At 39.1% G+C, this 21524-nt stretch overlaps 1 protein-coding gene across 1 annotated transcript; it reads right to left on the bottom strand.

Moving 5' to 3' along the window:
• Nucleotides 1–835: 835 nt before the first annotated feature.
• Nucleotides 836–21216, bottom strand: LOC127912596 (deoxyribonuclease gamma-like). The gene is made up of 6 exons (XM_052482614.1): nt 21038–21216; nt 20572–20718; nt 18257–18369; nt 13360–13472; nt 1809–1835; nt 836–856 (listed from the first exon to the last, which is right to left on the bottom strand). Exons 2-6 carry the CDS (start codon nt 20634–20636, stop codon nt 836–838), a joined length of 339 nt encoding a protein of 112 aa, XP_052338574.1. The 5' UTR covers nt 20637–20718; nt 21038–21216.
• Between the last annotated feature and the right edge of the window lie 308 nt (nt 21217–21524).

Genomic DNA, 21524 nt, shown 5'->3' with positions numbered 1-21524 from the left:
ACACACACACACACACACACACACACACACACACACACACACACACAGTTACTTACAGTGCCTTGCGAAAGTATTCGGCCCCCTTGAACTTTGCGACCTTTTGCCACATTTCAGGCTTCAAACATAAAGATATAAAACTGTATTTTTTTGTGAAGAATCAACAACAAGTGGGACACAATCATGAAGTGGAACGACATTTATTGGATATTTCAAACTTTTTTAACAAATCAAAAACTGAAAAATTGGGCGTGCAAAATTATTCAGCCCCTTTACTTTCAGTGCAGCAAACTCTCTCCAGAAGTTCAGTGAGGATCTCTGAATGATCCAATGTTGACCTAAATGACTAATGATGATAAATACAATCCACCTGTGTGTAATCAAGTCTCCGTATAAATGCACCTGCACTGTGATAGTCTCAGAGGTCCGTTAAAAGCACAGAGAGCATCATGAAGAACAAGGAACACACCAGGCAGGTCCGAGATACTGTTGTGAAGAAGTTTAAAGCCGGTTTGGATACAAAAAGATTTCCCAAGCTTTAAACATCCCAAGGAGCACTGTGCAAGCGATAATATTGAAATGGAAGGAGTATCAGACCACTGCAAATCTACCAAGACCTGGCCGTCCCTCTAAACTTTCAGCTCATACAAGGAGAAGACTGATCAGAGATGCAGCCAAGAGGCCCATGTTCACTCTGGATGAACTGCAGAGATCTACAGCTGAGGTGGGAGACTCTGTCCATAGGACAACAATCAGTCGTATATTGCACAAATCTGGCCTTTATGGAAGAGTGGCAAGATGAAAGCCATTTCTTAAAGATATCCATAAAAAGTGTTGTTTAAAGTGTGTCACATGCCACCTGGGAGACACACCAAACATGTGGTAGAAGGTGCTCTGGTCAGATGAAACCAAAATTGAACTTTTTGGCAACAATGCAAAACGTTATGTTTGGCGTAAAAGCAACACTGCTCATCACCCTGAACACACCATCCCCACTGTCAAACATGGTGGTGGCAGCATCCTGGTTTGGGCCTGCTTTTCTTCAGCAGGGACAGGGAAGATGGTTCAAATTGATGGGAAGATGGATGGAGCCAAATACAGGACCATTCTGGAAGAAAACTTGATGGAGTCTGCAAAAGACCTGAGACTGGGACGAAGATTTGTCTTCCAACAAGACAATGATCCAAAACATAAAGCAAAATCTACAATGGAATGGTTCAAAAATAAACATATCCAGGTGTTAGAATGGCCAAGTCAAACTCCAGACCTGAATCCAATCGAGAATCTGTGGAAAGAACTGAAAACTGCTGTTCACAAATGCTCTCCATCCAACCTCACTGAGCTCGAGCTGTTTTGCAAGGAGGAATGGGAAAAAATGTCAGTCTCTCGATGTGCAAAACTGATAGAGACATACCCCAAGCGACTTACAGCTGTAATCGCAGCAAAAGGTGGCGCTACTAAGTATTAACTTAAGGGGGCTGAATAATTTTGCACGCCCAATGTTTCAGTTTTGATTTGTTAAAAAAGTTTGAAATATCCAATAAATGTCGTTCCACTTCATGATTGTGTCCCACTTGTTGTTGATTCTTCACAAAAAATACAGTTTTATATCTTTATGTTTGAAGCCTGAAATGTGGCAAAAGGTCACAAAGTTCAAGTGGGCCGAATACTTTCGCAAGGCACTGTAAAATCCCTAGGAACATCACCATCTACACACACACACACAGTTAAAATCCCTAGGAACATCACCATCTACACACACACACACAGTTAAAATCCCTAGGAACATCACCATCTACACACACACACACAGTTAAAATCCCTAGGAACATCACCATCTACACACACACACACAGTTAAAATCCCCTAGGAACATCACCATCTACACACACACACACAGTTAAAATCCCCTAGGAACATCACCATCTACACACACACACACAGTTAAAATCCCCTAGGAACATCACCATCTACACACACACACACAGTTAAAATCCCTAGGAACATCACCATCTACACACACACACAGTTAAAATCCCTAGGAACATCACCATCTACACACACACACAGTTAAAATCCCTAGGAACATCACCATCTACACACACACACACAGTTAAAATCCCCTTGGAACATCACCATCTACACACACACACAGTTAAAATCCCCTTGGAACATCACCATCTACACACACACACAGTTAAAATCCCCTAGGAACATCACCATCTACACACACACACACAGTTAAAATCCCTTGGAACATCACCATCTACACACACACACACAGTTAAAATCCCCTTGGAACATCACCATCTACACACACACACAGTTAAAATCCCCTTGGAACATCACCATCTACACACACACACACAGTTAAAATCCCCTTGGAACATCACCATCTACACACACACACAGTTAAAATCCCCTTGGAACATCACCATCTACACACACACACAGTTAAAATCCCCTTGGAACATCACCATCTACACACACACACAGTTAAAATCCCCTTGGAACATCACCATCTACACACACACACAGTTAAAATCCCCTTGGAACATCACCCCTAGGGTGTTGGTGGTCATGATGTTTTGTCAGCCAATAACTCACGCTAATTGACCGTTAATTAACATAAACACATTTAGCGTTTCCTGATTCACACACACAGCCTACAAGCCACTGATGCAGACCTTTGGAACATCTACATTTTAAAAAGTCTAATATATCCATGTAACAGTCTACACCATCACAATAAATCCATGTAATATAGTCTACCTACACCATCACAATAAATCCATGTAATATAGTCTACCTACACCATCACAATAAATCCATGTAATATAGTCTACCTACACCATCACAATAAATCCATGTAATATAGTCTACCTACACCATCACAATAAATCCATGTAATATAGTCTACCTACACCATCACAATAAATCCATGTAATATAGTCTACCTACACCATCACAATAAATCCATGTAATATAGTCTACCTACACCATCACAATAAATCCATGTAATATAGTCTACCTACACCATCACAATAAATCCATGTAATATAGTCTACACCATCACAATAAATCCATGTAATATAGTCTACCTACACCATCACAATAAATCCATGTAATAGTCTGCACCATCACAATAAATCCATGTAATATAGTCTACACCATCACAATAAATCCATGTAATATAGTCTACCTACACCATCACAATAAATCCATGTAATATAGTCTACACCATCACAATAAATCCATGTTATATAGTCTACACCATCACAATAAATCCATGTAATATAGTCTACCTACACCATCACAATAAATCCATGTAATATAGTCTACCTACACCATCACAATAAATCCATGTAATATAGTCTACCTACACCATCACAATAAATCCATGTAATATAGTCTACACACCATCACAATAAATCCATGTAATATAGTCTACACCATCACAATAAATCCATGTAATATAGTCTACACCATCACAATAAATCCATGTAATATAGTCTACCTACACCATCACAATAAATCCATGTATTAGTCTACACCATCACAATAAATCCATGTAATATAGTCTACACCATCACAATAAATCCATGTAATATAGTCTACACCATCACAATAAATCCATGTAATATAGTCTACACCATCACAATAAATCCATGTAATATAGTCTACCTACACCATCACAATAAATCCATGTAATATAGTCTACCTACACCATCACAATAAATCCATGTAATATAGTCTACCTACACCATCACAATAAATCCATGTAATATAGTCTACCTACACCATCACAATAAATCCATGTAATATAGTCTACCTACACCATCACAATAAATCCATGTAATATAGTCTACCTACACCATCACAATAAATCCATGTAATATAGTCTACCTACACCATCACAATAAATCCATGTAATATAGTCTACCTACACCATCACAATAAATCCATGTAATATAGTCTACACCATCACAATAAATCCATGTAATATAGTCTACCTACACCAACACAATACATCCATGAAATATAGTCTACCTACACCATCACAATAAATCCATGTAATATAGTCTACACCATCACAATAAATCCATGTAATATAGTCTACACCATCACTATAAATCCATGTAATATAGTCTACCTACACCAACACAATAAATCCATGTAATATAGTCTACCTACACCATCACAATAAATCCATGTAATATAGTCTACACCATCACAATAAATCCATGTAATATAGTCTACCTACACCAACACAATACATCCATGAAATATAGTCTACCTACACCATCACAATAAATCCATGTAATATAGTCTACACCATCACAATAAATCCATGTAATATAGTCTACACCATCACTATAAATCCATGTAATATAGTCTACCTACACCAACACAATCAATCCATGTAATATAGTCTACCTACACCATCACAATAAATCCATGTAATATAGTCTACCTACACCATCACAATAAATCCATGTAATATAGTCTACCTACACCATCACAATAAATCCATGTAATATAGTCTACACCATCACAATAAATCCATGTAATATAGTCTACCTACACCATCACAATAAATCCATGTAATATAGTCTACACCATCACAATAAATCCATGTAATATAGTCTACACCATCACAATAAATCCATGTAATATAGTCTACCTACACCATCACAATAAATCCATGTAATATAGTCTACACCATCACAATAAATCCATGTAATATAGTCTACCTACACCAACACAATAAATCCATGTAATATAGTCTACCTACACCATCACAATAAATCCATGTAATATAGTCTACCTACACCATCACAATAAATCCATGTAATATAGTCTACCTACACCATCACAATAAATCCATGTAATATAGTCTACCTACACCATCACAATAAATCCATGTAATATAGTCTACCTACACCATCACAATAAATCCATGTAATATAGTCTACACCATCACAATAAATCCATGTAATATAGTCTACCTACACCAACACAATACATCCATGAAATATAGTCTACCTACACCATCACAATAAATCCATGTAATATAGTCTACACCATCACAATAAATCCATGTAATATAGTCTACACCATCACTATAAATCCATGTAATATAGTCTACCTACACCAACACAATAAATCCATGTAATATAGTCTACCTACACCATCACAATAAATCCATGTAATATAGTCTACACCATCACAATAAATCCATGTAATATAGTCTACCTACACCAACACAATACATCCATGAAATATAGTCTACCTACACCATCACAATAAATCCATGTAATATAGTCTACACCATCACAATAAATCCATGTAATATAGTCTACACCATCACTATAAATCCATGTAATATAGTCTACCTACACCAACACAATCAATCCATGTAATATAGTCTACCTACACCATCACAATAAATCCATGTAATATAGTCTACCTACACCATCACAATAAATCCATGTAATATAGTCTACCTACACCATCACAATAAATCCATGTAATATAGTCTACACCATCACAATAAATCCATGTAATATAGTCTACCTACACCATCACAATAAATCCATGTAATATAGTCTACACCATCACAATAAATCCATGTAATATAGTCTACCTACACCATCACAATAAATCCATGTAATATAGTCTACCTACACCATCACAATAAATCCATGTAATATAGTCTACACCATCACAATAAATCCATGTAATATAGTCTACCTACACCAACACAATAAATCCATGTAATATAGTCTACCTACACCATCACAATAAATCCATGTAATATAGTCTACCTACACCATCACAATAAATCCATGTAATATAGTCTACCTACACCATCACAATAAATCCATGTAATATAGTCTACCTACACCATCACAATAAATCCATGTAATATAGTCTACCTACACCATCACAATAAATCCATGTAATATAGTCTACCTACACCATCACAATAAATCCATGTAATATAGTCTACACCATCACAATAAATCCATGTAATATAGTCTACCTACACCAACACAATACATCCATGAAATATAGTCTACCTACACCATTACAATAAATCCATGTAATATAGTCTACACCATCACAATAAATCCATGTAATATAGTCTACCTACACCATCACAATAAATCCATGTAATATAGTCTACACCATCACAATAAATCCATGTAATATAGTCTACCTACACCAACACAATACATCCATGTAATATAGTCTACCTACACCATCACAATAAATCCATGTAATATAGTCTACCTACACCATCACAATAAATCCATGTAATATAGTCTACCTACACCATCACAATAAATCCATGTAATATAGTCTACACCATCACAATAAATCCATGTAATATAGTCTACCTACACCATCACAATAAATCCATGTAATATAGTCTACACCATCACAATAAATCCATGTAATATAGTCTACCTACACCAACACAATAAATCCATGTAATATAGTCTACCTACACCATCACAATAAATCCATGTAATATAGTCTACACCATCACAATAAATCCATGTAATATAGTCTACCTACACCATCACAATAAATCCATGTAATATAGTCTACACCATCACAATAAATCCATGTAATATAGTCTACCTACACCATCACAATAAATCCAAGTAATATAGTCTACCTACACCATCACAATAAATCCATGTAATATAGTCTACCTACACCATCACAATAAATCCATGTAATATAGTCTACACCATCACAATAAATCCATGTAATAGTCTGCACCATCACAATAAATCTATGTAATATAGTCTACACCATCACAATAAATCCATGTAATATAGTCTACCTACACCATCACAATAAATCCATGTAATATAGTCTACACCATCACAATAAATCCATGTAATATAGTCTACCTACACCAACACAATACATCCATGTAATATAGTCTACCTACACCATCACAATAAATCCATGTAATATAGTCTACACCATCACAATAAATCCATGTAATATAGTCTACACCATCACAATAAATCCATGTAATATAGTCTACCTACACCATCACAATAAATCCATGTAATATAGTCTACCTACACCATCACAATAAATCCATGTAATATAGTCTACACCATCACAATAAATCCATGTAATATAGTCTACACCATCACAATAAATCCATGTAATATAGTCTACCTACACCATCACAATAAATCCATGTAATATAGTCTACACCATCACAATAAATCCATGTAATTTAGTCTACACCATCACAATAAATCCATGTAATTTAGTCTACCTACACCATCACAATGAATCCATGTAATATAGTCTACCTACACCATCACAATAAATCCATGTAATATAGTCTACACCATCACTATAAATCCATGTAATATAGTCTACACCATCACAATAAATCCATGTAATATAGTCTACCTACACCATCACAATAAATCCATGTAATATAGTCTACCTACACCATCACAATAAATCCATGTAATATAGTCTACCTACACCATCACAATAAATCCATGTAATATAGTCTACACCATCACAATAAATCCATGTAATATAGTCTACACCATCACAATAAATCCATGTAATATAGTCTACCTACACCATCACAATAAATCCATGTAATATAGTCTACCTACACCATCACAATAAATCCATGTAATATAGTCTACCTACACCATCACAATAAATCCATGTAATATAGTCTACCTACACCATCACAATAAATCCATGTAATATAGTCTACCTACACCATCACAATAAATCCATGTAATATAGTCTACCTACACCATCACAATAAATCCATGTAATATAGTCTACCTACACCATCACAATAAATCCATGTAATATAGTATACCTACACCATCACAATAAATCCATGTAATATAGTCTACCTACACCATCACAATAAATCCATGTAATATAGTCTACACCATCACAATAAATCCATGTAATATAGTCTACCTACACCAACACAATACATCCATGTAATATAGTCTACCTACACCATCACAATAAATCCATGTAATATAGTCTACACCATCACAATAAATCCATGTAATATAGTCTACACCATCACAATAAATCCATGTAATATAGTCTACACACACCATCACAATAAATCCATGTAATATAGTCTACCTACACCATCACAATAAATCCATGTAATATAGTCTACACCATCACAATAAATCCATGTAATATAGTCTACCTACACCAACACAATACATCCATGTAATATAGTCTACCTACACCATCACAATAAATCCATGTAATATAGTCTACACCATCACAATAAATCCATGTAATATAGTCTACACCATCACAATAAATCCATGTAATATAGTCTACACCATCACTATAAATCCATGTAATATAGTCTACCTACACCATCACAATAAATCCATGTAATATAGTCTACCTACACCATCACAATAAATCCATGTAATATAGTCTACCTACACCATCACAATAAATCCATGTAATATAGTCTACCTACACCATTACAATAAATCCATGTAATATAGTCTACCTACACCATCACAATAAATCCATGTAATATAGTCTACACCATCACAATAAATCCATGTAATATAGTCTACCTACACCAACACAATAAATCCATGTAATATAGTCTACCTACACCATCACAATAAATCCATGTAATATAGTCTACCTACACCATCACAATAAATCCATGTAATATAGTCTACCTACACCATCACAATAAATCCATGTAATATAGTCTACCTACACCATCACAATAAATCCATGTAATATAGTCTACACCATCACAATAAATCCATGTAATATAGTCTACACCATCACAATAAATCCATGTAATATAGTCTACACCATCACAATAAATCCATGTAATATAGTCTACACCATCACAATAAATCCATGTAATATAGTCTACACCATCACAATAAATCCATGTAATATAGTCTACCTACACCATCACAATAAATCCATGTATTAGTCTACACCATCACAATAAATCCATGTAATATAGTCTACCTACACCATCACAATAAATCCATGTAATATAGTCTACCTACACCATCACAATAAATCCATGTAATATAGTCTACCTACACCATCACAATAAATCCATGTAATATAGTCTACACCATCACTATAAATCCATGTAATATAGTCTACACCATCACAATAAATCCATGTAATATAGTCTACACCATCACAATAAATCCATGTAATATAGTCTACCTACACCATCACAATAAATCCATGTAATATAGTCTACCTACACCATCACAATAAATCCATGTAATATAGTCTACACCATCACAATAAATCCATGTAATATAGTCTACACCATCACAATAAATCCATGTAATATAGTCTACACCATCACAATAAATCCATGTAATATAGTCTACACCATCACAATAAATCCATGTAATATAGTCTACCTACACCATCACAATAAATCCATGTAATATAGTCTACCTACACCATCACAATAAATCCATGTAATATAGTCTACCTACACCATCACAATAAATCCATGTAATATAGTCTACCTACACCATCACAATAAATCCATGTAATATAGTCTACCTACACCATCACAATAAATCCATGTAATATAGTCTACCTACACCATCACAATAAATCCATGTAATATAGTCTACCTACACCATCACAATAAATCCATGTAATATAGTCTACCTACACCATCACAATAAATCCATGTAATATAGTCTACACCATCACAATAAATCCATGTAATATAGTCTACCTACACCAACACAATAAATCCATGTAATATAGTCTACCTACACCATCACAATAAATCCATGTAATATAGTCTACACCATCACAATAAATCCATGTTATATAGTCTACACCATCACAATAAATCCATGTAATATAGTCTACCTACACCATCACAATAAATCCATGTAATATACTCTACCTACACCATCACAATAAATCCATGTAATATAGTCTACCTACACCATCACAATAAATCCATGTAATATAGTCTACCTACACCATCACAATAAATCCATGTAATATAGTCTACCTACACCATCACAATAAATCCATGTAATATAGTCTACCTACACCATTACAATAAATCCATGTAATATAGTCTACACCATCACAATAAATCCATGTAATATAGTCTACCTACACCATCACAATAAATCCATGTAATATAGTCTACACCATCACAATAAATCCATGTAATATAGTCTACCTACACCAACACAATACATCCATGTAATATAGTCTACCTACACCATCACAATAAATCCATGTAATATAGTCTACCTACACCATCACAATAAATCCATGTAATATAGTCTACACCATCACAATAAATCCATGTAATATAGTCTACACCATCACAATAAATCCATGTAATATAGTCTACCTACACCATCACAATAAATCCATGTAATATAGTCTACACCATCACAATAAATCCATGTAATATAGTCTACCTACACCATCACAATAAATCCATGTAATATAGTCTACCTACACCATTACAATAAATCCATGTAATATAGTCTACCTACACCATCACAATAAATCCATGTAATATAGTCTACACCATCACAATAAATCCATGTAATATAGTCTACCTACACCAACACAATAAATCCATGTAATATAGTCTACCTACACCATCACAATAAATCCATGTAATATATCCTACCTACACCATCACAATAAATCCAAGTAATATAGTCTACCTACACCATCACAATAAATCCATGTAATATAGTCTACCTACACCATCACAATAAATCCATGTAATATAGTCTACACCATCACAATAAATCCATGTAATATAGTCTACACCATCACAATAAATCCATGTAATATAGTCTACACCATCACAATAAATCCATGTAATATAGTCTACCTACACCATCACAATAAATCCATGTAATATAGTCTACACCATCACAATAAATCCATGTAATATAGTCTACCTACATCACAATAAATCCATGTATTAGTCTACACCATCACAATAAATCCATGTAATATAGTCTACACCATCACAATAAATCCATGTAATGTAGTCTACCTACACCATCACAATAAATCCATGTAATATAGTCTACCTACACCATCACAATAAATCCATGTAATATAGTCTACACCATCACTATAAATCCATGTAATATAGTCTACACCATCACAATAAATCCATGTAATATAGTCTACACCATCACAATAAATCCATGTAATATAGTCTACACCATCACAATAAATCCATGTAATATAGTCTACCTACACCATCACAATAAATCCATGTAATATAGTCTACACCATCACAATAAATCCATGTAATATAGTCTACACAATCACAATAAATCCATGTAATATAGTCTACCTACACCATCACAATAAATCCATGTATTAGTCTACACCATCACAATAAATCCATGTAATATAGTCTACTCCATCACAATAAATCCATGTAATGTAGTCTACCTACACCATCACAATAAATCCATGTAATATAGTCTACCTACACCATCACAATAAATCCATGTAATATAGTCTACACCATCACTATAAATCCATGTAATATAGTCTACACCATCACAATAAATCCATGTAATATAGTCTACACCATCACAATAAATCCATGTAATATAGTCTACACCATCACAATAAATCCATGTAATATAGTCTACACCATCACAATAAATCCATGTAATATAGTCTACACCATCACAATAAATCCATGTAATATAGTCTACCTACACCATCACAATAAATCCATGTATTAGTCTACACCATCACAATAAATCCATGTAATATAGTCTACACCATCACAATAAATCCATGTAATATAGTCTACCTACACCATCACAATAAATCCATGTAATATAGTCTACCTACACCATCACAATAAATCCATGTAATATAGTCTACACCATCACAATAAATCCATGTAATATAGTCTACACCATCACAATAAATCCATGTAATATAGTCTACACCATCACAATAAATCCATGTAATATAGTCTACACCATCACAATAAATCCATGTAATATAGTCTACACCATCACAATAAATCCATGTAATATAGTCTACACCATCACAATAAATCCATGTAATATAGTCTACACCATCACAATAAATCCATGTAATATAGTCTACCTACACCATCACAATAAATCCATGTATTAGTCTACACCATCACAATAAATCCATGTAATATAGTCTACACCATCACAATAAATCCATGTAATATAGTCTACACCATCACAATAAATCCATGTAATATAGTCTACACCATCACAATAAATCCATGTAATATAGTCTACACCATCACTATAAATCCATGTAATATAGTCTACACCATCACAATAAATCCATGTAATATAGTCTACACCATCACAATAAATCCATGTAATATAGTCTACACCATCACAATAAATCCATGTAATATAGTCTACCTACACCATCACAATAAATCCATGTAATATAGTCTACCTACACCAACACAATAAATCCATGTAATATAGTCTACCTACACCATCACAATAAATCCATGTAATATAGTCTACCTACACCATTACAATAAATCCATGTAATATAGTCTACCTACACCATTACAATAAATCCATGTAATATAGTCTACCTACACCATCACAATAAATCCATGTAATATAGTCTACCTACACCATTACAATAAATCCATGTAATATAGTCTACCTACACCATCACAATAAATCCATGTAATATAGTCTACACCATCACAATAAATCCATGTAATATAGTCTACCTACACCATCACAATAAATCCATGTAATATAGTCTACCTACACCATCACAATAAATCCATGTAATATAGTCTACACCATCACAATAAATCCATGTAATATAGTCTACCTACACCAACACAATAAATCCATGTAATATAGTCTACCTACACCATCACAATAAATCCATGTAATATAGTCTACCTACACCATCACAATAAATCCATGTAATATAGTCTACCTACACCATCACAATAAATCCATGTAATATAGTCTACCTACACCATCACAATAAATCCATGTAATATAGTCTACCTACACCATCACAATAAATCCATGTAATATAGTCTACACCATCACAATAAATCCATGTAATATAGTCTACCTACACCATCACAATAAATCCATGTAATATAGTCTACCTACACCATCACAATAAATCCATGTAATATAGTCTACACCATCACAATAAATCCATGTAATATAGTCTACCTACACCATCACAATAAATCCATGTAATATAGTCTACCTACACCAACACAATAAATCACAGAAACACTGTTACCTCGGTCTTCCATTTCTTCTTGACATCCAGGAAGACATCGTAGAGGGCATCGATCTCTTTAGTAGCGTTGGTGGGAGTGGTGTGCTGGGGTACTAACACAAAGTCCCGTATGGCTGGAGAGAAAGAGAGAGAATGAGACAGAGAGATGGTGTGAGAGAGAGGCAGGGAGAGAGAGACAGAGAGTGAGAGAGGCAGGGAGAGAGATACAGAGAGTGAGTGAGTGAGGGAGAGAGGAAGGGAGAGAGAGACAGAGATTGAGAGAGACAGAAGGAGAGACATAGGGAGAGGCAGGGAGGGAGAGAGACAGAGATAGAGAGAGAGAAGGAGAGACATAGGGAGAGGCAGGGAGGGAGAGAGACAGAGATAGAGAGAGACAGAAGGAGAAACATAGGGAGAGGCAGGGAGGGAGAGAGGGAGAGATAGAGAGAGACAGAAGGAGAGACATAGGGAGAGGCAGGGAGGGAGAGAGACAGAGATAGAGAGAGAGAGGAGAGACATAGGGAGAGGCAGGGAGGGAGAGAGACAGAGATAGAGAGAGACAGAAGGAGAGACATAGGGAGAGGCAGGGAGGGAGAGACAGAGATAGAGAGAGACAGAAGGAGAGACATAGGGAGACGCAGGGAGGAGAGAGAGTGAGACAGAGGGGGAGAGAGATACACAGAGAGAGACAGGGAGAGACAGAGACACAGAGAGGGGGAGAGATAGATATGGGGAGACAGAGAGAGAGGCAGGGAGAGACAGAGACACAGAGAGAGGGGGAGAGATAGATATGGGGAGACAGAGAGAGAGGCAGGGAGAGACAGAGACACAGAGAGAGAGGAGAGATAGATATGGGGAGACTGAGAGAGAGGCAGGGAGAGACAGAGACACAGAGAGAGGGGAGAGATAGATATGGGGAGACAGAGAGAGAGGCAGGGAGAGACAGAGACACAGAGAGAGGGAGAGATAGATATGGGGATACAGAGAGAGAGGCAGGGAGAGACAGAGACACAGAGAGAGGGGAGAGATAGATATGGGGAGACAGAGAGAGGCAGGGAGAGACAGAGACACAGAGAGAGGGGAGAGATAGATATGGGGATACAGAGAGAGGCAGGGAGAGACAGAGACACAGCGAGAGAGGAGAGATAGATATGGGGAGACAGAGAGAGAGGCAGGGAGAGACAGAGACACAGAGAGAGGGGAGAGATAGATATGGGAGACAGAGAGAGAGGCAGGAGAGACAGAGACACAGAGAGAGGGAGAGATAGATATGGGGAGACAGAGAGAGAGGCAGGGAGGGAGAGAGTGAGACAGAGAGAGGGGAGAGATAGATATGGGGAGACAGAGAGAGGCAGGGAGAGACAGAGACACAGAGAGGGGGGAGAGATAGATATGGGGATACAGAGAGAGAGGCAGGAGAGACAGAGACACAGAGAGAGAGGAGAGATAGATATGGGAGACAGAGAGAGAGGCAGGGAGAGACAGAGACACAGAGAGAGGGGGAGATAGATATGGGGAGACAGAGAGAGAGGCAGGGAGAGACAGAGACACAGAGAGAGGGGAGAGATAGATATGGGGAGACAGAGAGAGAGGCAGGGAGGGAGAGAGTGAGACAGAGAGGGGGAGAGATAGATATGGGGAGACAGAGAGAGGCAGGGAGAGAGTGAGACAGAGAGAGGGGAGATAGATATGGGGAGACAGAGAGAGACAGGGAGAGACAGAGACACAGAGAGAGGGGAGAGATAGATATGGGGGAGACAGAGAGAGAGACAGGGAGAGACAGAGACACAGAGAGAGGGAGAGATAGATATGGGGAGACAGAGAGAGAGGCAGGGAGAGAGTGAGACAGAGAGAGGGGAGAGATAGATATGGGGAGACAGAGAGAGAGCAGGGAGAGACAGAGACACAGAGAGAGGGGAGAGATAGATATGGGGAGACAGAGAGAGAGGCAGGGAGAGAGTGAGACAGAGAGAGGGGAGAGATAGATATGGGGAGACAGAGAGAGAGGCAGGGAGAGACAGAGACACAGAGAGAGGGGAAAGATATATATGGGGAGACAGAGAGAGAGGCAGGGAGAGACAGAGACACAGAGAGAGGGGAGAGATAGATATGGGGAGACAGAGAGAGGCAGAAGGGCCTTCTATTCCACCAAAAGGAAAATAAAAGTCAACATACCAATTAGGATCCTGCTGTCCCATTTTAGCTAAAACTACTTGAATCAGTTGAAGAACCCATTGCCCTTTATGATTGTCAGGTCTGGGGTCTGCTCACCAACCAATAATTTACAAAATGGGACAAACACCAAATTGAGACTGCATGCAGAATTCTTCTAAAATATCCTCAGTGTGCAACGTAGAACACCAAATAATGCATTCAGAGCAGAATTATGATTATACCCGCTAATGATCAAAATCCAGAAAAGAGCCGTTAAATTCTACAACCATAAAAGGAAACGATTCCCAAACTTACCATAACACACCCTACAGAGAGATGAATCTGGATAAGAGTCCCCTAAGCAAGCTGGTCCTGGGGCTCTGTTCACAAACACAAACAGACCCCACAGAGCCCCAGGACAGCAGCACAATTAGACCCAACCAAATCATGAGAAAAGATAATTACTTGACCTTCTGTAGCTCAGTTGGTAGAGCATGGCGCTTGTAACGCCAGGGTAGTGGGTTCGATTCCCGGGACCACCCATACGTAGAATGTATGCACACATGACTGTAAGTCGCTTTGGATAAAAGCGTCTGCTAAATGGCATATTATTATTATTTATTACATGGGAAAGAATGAACAAAAAAACTAACTAGAATGGTATTTGGCCCCTATACAGAGAGTACACAGTGGCAGAATACCTGACCACTGTGACCCAAACTTAAGGAAAGCTTTGACTATGTACAGACTCAGTGAGCATAGCCTTGCTATTGAGAAAGGCCGCCGTAGGCAGACCTGGCTCTCAAGAGAAGACAGGCTATGTGCTCACTGCCCACAAACTTCCCACCAAATGTATGACCATATTAGAGACTCATATTTCCCTCAGATTACACAGACACACAAAGCAAAGACAAACCCAATGTTGATAAACTTCCATATCTACTGGGTGAAATACCACAGTGTGGCATCACAGCAGCAAGATTTGTGACCTGTTGCCACGAGAAAAGGGCAACCAGTGAAGAACAAACACCATTGTAAATTCAACCCATACTTATGTTTATTTATTTTCCCTTTTGTACTTTAACCATTTGTACATCATTACAACACTGTATATAGACATGATATGACATTTGAAATGTCTTTATTCTTTTGAAACTTCTGTGAGTGTGATGTTTACTGTTCATTTTGATTGTTTATTTCACTTTTGCTTATTATCTACTTCACTTGCTTTGGCAATGTTAACATGTGTTTCCCATACCAATAAAGCCCTTATTAAATTGAAATTGAATTGAGATTGAGAAAGAGACAGAGACAGAGAAAGAGAAAGAGACAGAGAGTGAGAGAGAGAGACAGAGAGACAGAGAGAGAGATACAGAGAAAGAGAAAGAGTTTCAGAGAGACAGACAGACAGAGAAAGAGAGAGACAGAGAGAGAGAGACAGAGAATGAGACAGAGAGAGACAGACAGAGAAATAGTTTGAGAGAGAGACAGACAGAGAAAGAGTTTCAGAGAGACAGACAGACAGAGAAAGAGAGAGAGACAGAGAGTGAGAGAGAGAGAGAGACAGACAGAGAAAGTTTGAGAGAGAGACAGACAAAGAGAAACAGAGAGAGAGAGAGACAGACAGATAAATAGTTTGAGAGAGACAGACAGACAGAGAAAGAGAGAGAGAGACAGAGAGAGAGACAGACAGAGAGTGAGACTGAGAGAGAGACAGACAGAGAAATAGACAAAGAGAGACAGACAAAGAGAAACAGAGAGAGAGAGACAGACAGAGAAAGAGTTTCAGAGAGACAGACAGACAGAGAAAGAGAGACAGAGAGAGAGAGACAGACAGAGAATGAGAATGAGACAGAGAGAGAGACAGAGGCAGAGTTAAAGAGACAGAAAGACAGACAGATTGATTTAATCTATCATTATTCTCATTAATATTGTTGTTGTAGTTGCTGTTAATGGTAATCCCATTTCCACTACTATTATTATTATTGATGCTGGTCCCATCATTTGTTGTTATATGTATACTTTGACAATGTACGCAATGTACGAGAGAGAGGCGGAAATGACAAGACTCCATATGCTGTCATGTCTGTTTGATCCTATCTCATGCTGTCATGTCTGTTTGATCCTATCTCATGATGTCATGTCTGTTTGATCCTATCTCATGATGTCATGTCTGTTTGATCCTATCTCATGCTGTCATGTCTGTTTGATCCTATCTCATGATGTCATGTCTGTTTAATCCTATCTCATGATGTCATGTCTGTTTAATCCTATCTCATGATGTCATGTCTGTTTGATCCTATCTCATGATGTCATGTCTGTTTAATCCTATCTCATGATGTCATGTCTGTTTAATCCTATCTCATGATGTCATGTCTGTTTGATCCTATCTCATGATGTCATGTCTGTTTAATCCTATCTCATGATGTCATGTCTGTTTAATCCTATCTCATGATGTCATGTCTGTTTGATCCTATCTCATGATGTCATGTCTGTTTAATCCTATCTCATGATGTCATGTCTGTTTAATCCTATCTCATGATGTCATGTCTGTTTAATCCTATCTCATGATGTCATGTCTGTTTAATCCTATCTCATGATGTCATGTCTGTTTGATCCTATCTCATGATGTCATGTCTGTTTAATCCTATCTCATGATGTTCTCAACTCAATTGATTCACTCCAATGTACCTGTAATAACATCTGACGACTGTTTGTAACACCCCTACGATAACTTATAACAGTGTTATAACAGCAGTGCTACCTGTCTTGGGGGTGTGAAGGCGGACGATGAAGGGTTCTCTGGAGAAGGCATCCTCGTCTCCCGGCAACATGTCAGAATACTGGTACTGATCTGTTACTGTCACAGAGCCAATCCTACACACAAACACACAGTAATCAGACTTTTCTAATCATATAAAACAGCTTGTTAGACTCAGTCCTGCACAGGAAAAGAGGACTATTTTACCTGAAACCTTTATTTAACAAGACAGTTGAGAATACATTCTTATGTATAATGACAGCTTCCCAGGGAACAGTGGTTTAACTGCCTTGTTCAGGGGCAGAAGGACAGATTTTTACCTTGTCAGATTGGGGAAACAGATCCAGCAACCTTTTGGTTACTAGTCTAACGCTCTAACCACTAGGTTACCTGCTCTAACCACTAGGTTACCTGCTCTAACCACTAGGTTACCTGCTCTAACCACTAGGTTACCTGCTCTAACCACTAGGTTACCTGCTCTAACCACTAGGTTACCTGCTCTAACCACTAGGCTACCTGCTCTAACCACTAGGTTACCTGCTCTAACCACTAGGCTACCTGCTCTAATTTCTAGGTTACCTGCACTAACCACTAGGCTACCTGCTCTAACCACTAGGTTACCTGCTCTAACCACTAGGCTACCTGCTCTAACCACTAGGCTACCTGCTCTAACCACTAGGCTACCTGATCTAACCACTAGGTTACCTGCTCTAACCACTAGGTTACCTGCTCTAACCACTAGGTTACCTGCTCTAACCACTAGGTTACCTGCTCTAACCACTAGGTTACCTGCTCTAACCACTAGGCTACCTGTTCTAACCACTAGGCTACCTGCTCTAACCACTAGGCTACCTGCTCTCACCACTAGGCTACCTGCTCTCACCACTAGGTTACCTGCTCTAACCACTAGGCTACCTGTTCTAACCACTAGGCTACCTGCTCTAACCACTAGGCTACCTGCTCTCACCACTAGGTTACCTGCTCTAACCACTAGGCTACCTGTTCTAACCACTAGGCTACCTGCTCTAACCACTAGGCTACCTGTTCTAACCACTAGGCTACCTGCTCTCACCACTAGGCTACCTGCTCTCACCACTAGGCTACCTGCTCTCACCACTAGGCTACCTGGTCTCACCACTAGGCTACCGGCCGCCCCCAGTAAAGGTGATGATGATGATAGTTGGTCTCACCTGAACACAAACTGGTCCTGGTAGCTAGGTGTCCTGGTCTAACCTGACTGCAAACTGGTCCTGGTAGCTAGGTGTCCTGGTGTCACCTGAACACATACTGGTCCTGGTAGCTAGGTGTCCTAATTTCACCTGAACACAAACTGGTCCTGGTAGCTAGGTGTCCTGGTCTCACCTGAACACAAACACATACTGGTCCTGGTAGCTAGGTGTCCTGGTCTCACCTGAACACATACTGGTCCTGGTAGCTAGGTGTCCTGGTCTCACCTGAACACAAACACATACTGGTCCTGGTAGCTAGGTGTCCTGGTCTCACCTGAACACATACTGGTCCTGGTAGCTAGGTGTCCTGGTCTCACCTGAACACAAACACATACTGGTCCTGGTAGCTAGGTGTCCTGGTCTCACCTGAACACATACTGGTCCTGGTAGCTAGGTGTCCTGGGCTCACCTGAACACAAACTGGTCCTGGTAGCTCGGTGTCCTGCCCAGCCGCTCACTGGCCACATAATCATACTGGTCCTGGTAGCTCGGTGTCCTGGTCTCACCTGAACACATACTGGTCCTGGTAGCTCGGTGTCCTGGTCTCACCTGAACACATACTGGTCCTGGTAGCTAGGTGTCCTGGTCTCACCTGAACACATACTGGTCCTGGTAGCTAGGTGTCCTGGTCTCACCTGAACACAAACACATACTGGTCCTGGTAGCTAGGTGTCCTGGGCTCACCTGAACACAAACACATACTGGTCCTGGTAGCTAGGTGTCCTGGTCTCACCTGAACACAAACTGGTCCTGGTAGCTAGGTGTCCTGGTCTCACCTGAACACATACTGGTCCTGGTAGCTAGGTGTCCTGGTCTCACCTGAACACATACTGGTCCTGGTAGCTAGGTGTCCTGGTCTCACCTGAACACATACTGGTCCTGGTAGCTAGGTGTCCTGGTCTCACCTGAACACATACTGGTCCTGGTAGCTAGGTGTCCTGGGCTCACCTGAACACATACTGGTCCTGGTAGCTAGGTGTCCTGGGCTCACCTGAACACAAACACATACTGGTCCTGGTAGCTAGGTGTCCTGGGCTCACCTGAACACAAACACATACTGGTCCTGGTAGCTAGGTGTCCTGGTCTCACCTGAACACAAACACATACTGTTCCTGGTAGCTAGGTGTCCTGGTCTCACCTGAACACAAACACATACTGGTCCTGGTAGCTAGGTGTCCTGGTCTCACCTGAACACAAACACAAACTGGTCCTGGTAGCTAGGTGTCCTGGTCTCACCTGACTACAAACTGGTCCTGGTAGCTAGGTGTCCTGGTCTCACCTGAACACAAACACATACTGGTCCTGGTAGCTAGGTGTCCTGGTCTCACCTGAACACAAACTGGTCCTGGTAGCTAGGTGTCCTGGTCTCACCTGAACACATACTGGTCCTGGTAGCTAGGTGTCCTGGTCTCACCTGAACACAAACACATACTGGTCCTGGTAGCTAGGTGTCCTGGTCTCACCTGAACACAAAAACATACTGTTCCTGGTAGCTCGGTGTCCTGGGCTCACCTGAACACAAACTGGTCCTGGTAGCTAGGTGTCCTGGTCTCACCTGAACACATACTGGTCCTGGTAGCTAGGTGTCCTGGTCTCACCTGAACACATACTGGTCCTGGTAGCTAGGTGTCCTGGTCTCACCTGAACACATACTGGTCCTGGTAGCTAGGTGTCCTGGTCTCACCTGAACACATACTGGTCCTGGTAGCTAGGTGTCCTGGTCTCACCTGAACACAAACTGGTCCTGGTCGCTCTGGATAAGAGCGTCTGCTAAATGACTTAAATGTAAATGTAATGTAATGTAGCTAGGTGTCCTGGTCTCACCTGAACACATACTGGTCCTGGTAGCTAGGTGTCCTGGTCTCACCTGAACACATACTGGTCCTGGTAGCTAGGTGTCCTGGTCTCACCTGAACACATACTGGTCCTGGTAGCTAGGTGTCCTGGTCTCACCTGAACACATACTGGTCCTGGTAGCTAGGTGTCCTGGTCTCACCTGAACACATACTGCTCCTGGTAGCTAGGTGTCCTGGTCTCACCTG

This window comes from Oncorhynchus keta, chromosome 27 (assembly GCF_023373465.1).
Source record: "Oncorhynchus keta strain PuntledgeMale-10-30-2019 chromosome 27, Oket_V2, whole genome shotgun sequence".
Taxonomy (NCBI): Eukaryota; Metazoa; Chordata; class Actinopteri; order Salmoniformes; family Salmonidae; genus Oncorhynchus; species Oncorhynchus keta.
Note: the sequence above shows the minus strand (reverse complement) of the source record. Positions and strands in the feature narration are given on the sequence as shown.

Excerpts from the sequence above, each read along its gene's own strand:
- LOC127912596 (XM_052482614.1), bottom strand. The coding sequence starts at position 20,636 with ATGTGTTTGTGTTCAGGTGAGACCAGGACACCTAGCTACCAGGAACAG. Across the intron at positions 13,473-18,256 it reads CCTTCACACCCCCAAGACAG|CCATACGGGACTTTGTGTTA; the intron begins GTAGCACTGCTG and ends CTTTCTCTCCAG. Across the intron at positions 1,836-13,359 it reads AGAAGAAATGGAAGACCGAG|ATGGTGATGTTCCTAGGGAT; the intron begins GTAACAGTGTTT and ends GTGTGTGTGTAG.